The 5419-nt window shown below is 46.2% G+C and overlaps 1 protein-coding gene across 1 annotated transcript; it reads left to right on the top strand.

The window, feature by feature from the left end:
* Nucleotides 1–235: 235 nt before the first annotated feature.
* LOC110299328 (calcitonin gene-related peptide 1) lies at nucleotides 236–4904 on the top strand. The gene is made up of 5 exons (XM_021169004.2): nucleotides 236–304; nucleotides 1284–1378; nucleotides 1899–2039; nucleotides 3858–4041; nucleotides 4549–4904. The coding sequence occupies exons 2-4, from the start codon at nucleotides 1293–1295 to the stop codon at nucleotides 4015–4017; spliced, it is 387 nt and encodes a 128-aa protein (XP_021024663.1). The 5' UTR covers nucleotides 236–304; nucleotides 1284–1292; the 3' UTR covers nucleotides 4018–4041; nucleotides 4549–4904.
* Nucleotides 4905–5419: the final 515 nt, after the last annotated feature.

Raw genomic sequence — 5419 nt, 5'->3', positions numbered from 1 at the left:
TCCCTACCATCTCCCCCACTTCCACCAATGACCTCAATTTAAATTCAAATGGTGTCATCTTGCTAGATGCTCTGAGTTCTGGAAGCACAGAGGTGACGCAATCTGTCTGGGGCATGGGGCCCTTCCACCTATTGGCTGCCTGGAGCCCCGGGACCCCTCCCAACTCACCACGGCGGGAATAAGAGCAGCTGCAGGCGCTGGGAGGCACAGGAGCCACTGCCAAGATCAAGAGTCACCGCTTCGCAAGCACCGCCTGGCTCCATCAGGATCCCCGCAGTCTCAGCTCCAAGGCACCGCTCACCAGGTGAGCCCTAAAATTCCTGCTCAGATGTGTAGTTCTACTTTTCTCTTCCTCTCCCTCTCTTCTCTCCCGCTCCCGCTGTTAGTCCTTGGTTCGTCTTTCCTGACAATCCCAGTCTCCGTTAGTCGTTAATCCTAGCGGTGGTTCGTGTTAGATCCCGATCCAGATAAGTCCCTACAGAACTGGTCCGCAGAGCCTTCCTTCAGTTTCGCTGGAGCGCAGGCTCCAGTCTCACCTTTCTCTCTGTGTACACCTGATCCGCCAATCTTGGGACGCTGAGCTCCTAGGCATCACGCGCGCAGTCGGGCGTAGCTCTTCATAGATGGTGCTTTCAGTATTCTCGTTTCCTGAGAAACCGGTCCAGAGTCCGAGCTAAGGGCCAATATGTAGCGAACAAGAGTCAGTTGCCTCAACTGCAAGCTCCGAGTTGGGACCCTGGGATTAACAGAGAAGTGTTTCCACCTGAACTTTAGATTGGTTCTTGTAGGCAACTGAGTTGCCAGAGGGTGGAGCAGCTGAGCAGTGCAGCCGTCAGTTTCTCAGATTTCAAGGCAGAAAGATTCCCTCTCCATAGACTTTCTTTCTCACATTCTTAGGTGTCTGTAAAAACCTCACAAAGAGAAGACAGCTCTACACTTCCCTGTGGAGACAGATGTAGAGACAGGAGACACCTGGGATTCATAGAATCCTTGAGACTGATCTCTCCACTACCACCCTCCTTTACCACCCCCCGCACCTCCCTCCCCCTCCATCTTTAGGGATAAGATACTTTCCAAACCGTATAGGCTACATGCACACTGGACCTTACAGCCTTCTCTGTCAATGAGGGAACAAAGATGATGAGAAATGTAGTTATCAGTATGAAGCCAAAATGTCGGGGGAGTCACAGGCATAAGCACACAGAAAGCCAAGTCCATGGGCTTTTAGAACCTTGAACTGATATAAATAAACAAATGAATAAATAGACATTCTTCTCTTGCAGGAAGGCATCATGGGCTTCCTGAAGTTCTCCCCTTTCCTGGTTGTCAGCATCTTGCTCCTGTACCAGGCATGCAGCCTCCAGGCAGTGCCTTTGAGGTAAGTGTAAAGACAGGAGTCCTACTGTCCTGGGACTAGCCAACTTCCTAAGTGCTAACTACAGAGTACTGAATGTTTAAAAACCAACTCTCTGGTGGAAAAATATATACATGTACATAGACACACATGTAAGTTCACTATAAGCTTAAATGTCAAGTAGCCCTTTAACTAACAAAATGCTTTCACCACTTTCCTCCCATATTTAGTATCAAGAGTTAAACCTTTTTGTTCAATTCATTCCTTATGAGACATGAATTTTACTCTAATCTGCTAACTTGCCAATAGATATTACTGACTAATTTATAATCTGTTCATCTATTTCTCATCTACTTTACAAACTGTATTTATTAAAATGAACCCCCAATTTAGATTCAACACTAATTGTTTTGTCATTCAATTTGCCTGCACTTATCATTTAACTTGCAAAATTCCTAAACTGATGCGGACGCTGACTCAAGCCTCTAGGGTAAGCGGCAGGTAGGGAATCAGAGATGGTGCTTGACTTGCTTGCTCTCCACAGGTCAATCTTGGAAAGCAGCCCAGGCATGGCCACTCTCAGTGAAGAAGAAGTTCGCCTGCTGGCTGCACTGGTGCAGGACTATATGCAGATGAAAGCCAGGGAACTGGAGCAGGAGGAGGAGCAGGAGGCTGAGGGCTCTAGGTAAGGCCCCTTACCCTGCCTAGCCCATCCACAGGAAGGCAGAATCCAGAAGGTAGGAGAGAACGCACTGTCTGCCTGGCTGCTGTTTAGCAGGACATGGGGCTCAGCTATTCTCAGGCTGAAAGAAGACAGAAGTCATCTGGTGAGACTGTAGTTAAATCACACTTAAAAAATTTATTTCTGAAAGCACTTAAGAGAAGGCTTGGAATAACTGTAGAAATCAGTCTGCTAACATTGGGGAGAGTTCCTGCAATAGTATGAGCTAAGAATGGTAAAGCCTAAAGTCTGCAGAGATGTCATTGTGGTCACAGGGCCAAGGAGAGCACCCTTCCCTATCCTTGCCTGCCTGTGTGCCCCCAGCTTAGAAACAGACCAACCCTGGTCTGGCTCCTGCATTACCCAAGGAAAAGCATGTGTTACCCTACAACCATCCCGAGAAACACCCCACCAAGCATGAAAGATTAAAGAGCACATGGAATGTCAGAAAACTCACCCTTCTCCTCTGCCCTTCCCCACATTCTCCTGGCCTACCACACCCCAAGCCTTCCCGATAGTGTATGTGTGAACCAACCTCCTACCAGCCCCGTCCCAGCTTCTAATCCTGTGACTGGTTTAACCTGCGGACTGCCCACAGGGTCAGCCCTGGTGCATGGCACTGCCTTGCATGTCTTTTCCCTGCAGCTTGGACAGCCCCAGATCTAAGCGGTGTGGGAATCTGAGTACCTGCATGCTGGGCACGTACACACAAGACCTCAACAAGTTTCACACCTTCCCCCAAACTTCAATTGGGGTTGAAGCACCTGGCAAGAAAAGGGATATGGCCAAGGACTTGGAGGCAAACCACCAATCCCATTTTGGCAACTAAGCTCCCCCTCTCCTTTCTAGTTTCCTTCTCGCTTTCTTCCTATAACTTGATGCGTGTAGTTCCTCTCTGGTTGCTCTCCGGGCTATTACTGGTTGCTTTCCTGAGGCAAAGGATGGTATCTGAAATCCCCAGTGGGTGAGGAGAAAGTCCCACAGGCTAAAAGAGAATCACCCAGGAAGATGGCAGAGAGCAAGGGCTGTCATCTGGCTTCCTAGTAGAGCTTCTAGTCTTGCTTCCGGAAGTGTTGGTTGTTTGAGAAATAAAACTATTTTTCTAAAAAGATTTGAACCATGGTGGTCATTGATCTAGCCCACATCTCAGACTTCATGGAGTTCAGGACCTGTGGTTAGAAGTAGTTTTTAGCCCTAAGGTTAAGCAGTCGTAGTTTGGTGAGTGATGGCCATGACTCAGCTCAAGCAGTAAGAAGAGCGGCGACAAGGAACAGGTAAACACTGCTGGGACTGGATGCTCCAAACTCCGTCTTCCTTCAGGTAAGACTGGGGTGCTTTCACTTTACTAAGGAGGGCCACTTGTGTCTGACTGGGACAAGAGTCCTTGTGAATGGGCTCGGAGGTGGCATCAAAGTTTACTCTAGACTTATAAAGCCTTGCTTATTTGTATTTATATGGGCATGGTTGGCAGTTAGAGCCCTGTGTTCCATGGCCAGTAAACCCAAACCCCATTTGGGTTTTTGAATACCTCTGGGAATGTCTAAGGGAAGTGATCACAGCATTTCCCCTAATGGCCTTGTGATTGTCTGTTCTGATAACCATGTTTGGGAGAAACACTTAAAGCTAATTGGTGCTTCTGAGAGCAGCAATATTCCCATCATAGTCCCATGAGGCAAACACCTCCCCAGCCTCAATGACAGTCAGTCTCTCTCTCTCTCTCTCTCTCTCTCTCTCTCTCTCTCTCTCCCCATCCCCCTCCCACTGCCCCATCCTGAATATCAGTGTCACTGCTCAGAAGAGATCCTGCAACACTGCCACCTGTGTGACCCATCGGCTGGCAGGTCTGCTGAGCAGATCAGGAGGTGTGGTGAAGGACAACTTTGTGCCCACCAATGTGGGCTCTGAAGCCTTCGGCCGCCGCCGCAGGGACCTTCAGGCCTGAACAGATAATAGCCCCAGAATGAAGGTGACTTCCTTGTACACCTGGTAGGAAAATGGATGCCCACATATCTAAGGGATAGAAGCCTCTGAAGGTCACTGGGCCTATGAATCAGATCCCATCTTACAGTTTTTTTTAACCTTCCCCCTAACCTTTCCTTCTCCCTGCTTGCCTACCCTGCCTTTCTGCTCTCTTCTGTGATGCTGTGCTCTAGGGCCAAGAGATACAGAACCAGTATATTCATCACTGTAATTGTGGCCATTCTACCATATGTCTTTGAAAGCCAATGACATTATCCTAGTAGTATACACTACAATGTAAGAGAAGCCATACGTTTAAGGACTGAATTGGTTCACTACTGGGTATATAACCATTGGATGGTCACTTAACTCTCACTGAGTCTCAATTTTTCCACTTTATAAACTAGGGACATCAACAGAACCTATCTCCTAATATTAACAGAAAACTAAACGGAATAATGTCAAGAGCTTGACAATTAATACCTAAACTTTGTTCTTTTTTTTTTCCTCCTAGGTTGTTACACAATAAAGATAAACTCTAATTCTGTTCATGTATAGTTAAAGTTATGTATAAGAAAGGCTGATGAAAGACACATATATTTGCATCCTTCTTGGTATTGAAAAACCCTTCTCCCTTTGACAGGAGCTAAAGCTAAGTGCAGAATAAGTTGCCTATTGTGCATCGTGTTGTATGTGACTCTGTATCCAATAAACATGACAGCATGGTTCTGGCTTATCTGGTAGCAAATCTGGTCCCCATAAACCATCCTGTTGATGTTGATGACTCTGCTAAACCTCAAGGGGATATGAAACACTGCCTCTTGCTCTTCAGGGGACACATGGTAATGTTGTGACTCAATGGAACCATATGCTTAAAGAACTCTTAATATTGTCACTTGTGAATGTAATCAAAATTAAAAACAAATGTATTTTCGATATCCTCAAGTGGAGTCTTTGCTGTTACTTATACTGTGTTTCACAAGAGAGCTTTTGGGGGTTTGTGAGCTCTTTGCTGAGGCAAAGGCATTGCTGTCTTAGAAGCTGAGTCTCTGGTTAACCTCATCCATTTATTAAAATGCTGTATATGTCTAAGAAGACAATGCACATTTATTTCCAGAGAGTGACCCAGTTGCCAACCATAGAGGGTACCTATGATTCTTCATTTCTCAGGTTTGCCTTTACTCACCCTTGCCTTTTCTTCCCATAAAAGTCCCTTTTTTGTACCTCTTGGCCTACAAAGACCTTTATAAATGATAACTTGTTTAAATGGAAATCAAAGGCTAACCAATCTAGAATGGTCATCTGTGTCATCCAGACTCATTTTTTTATGTGAGACACATAAAAGAGTCTTACTCAAGGTCCTGAGAGAGACATTTGCACATTTA

This window comes from Mus caroli, chromosome 7 (assembly GCF_900094665.2).
Source record: "Mus caroli chromosome 7, CAROLI_EIJ_v1.1, whole genome shotgun sequence".
Taxonomy (NCBI): domain Eukaryota; kingdom Metazoa; phylum Chordata; class Mammalia; order Rodentia; family Muridae; genus Mus; species Mus caroli.
This window is presented reverse-complemented; position numbering and strand designations above follow the sequence as displayed.

Coding starts and splice junctions, on each gene's coding strand:
- LOC110299328 (XM_021169004.2), top strand. CDS start 1,293: ATGGGCTTCCTGAAGTTCTCCCCTTTCCTGGTTGTCAGCATCTTGCTC. Junction 1,379..1,898: donor CTCCAGGCAGTGCCTTTGAG/GTAAGTGTAAAG, acceptor TGCTCTCCACAG/GTCAATCTTGGAAAGCAGCC. Junction 2,040..3,857: donor CAGGAGGCTGAGGGCTCTAG/GTAAGGCCCCTT, acceptor CCTGAATATCAG/TGTCACTGCTCAGAAGAGAT.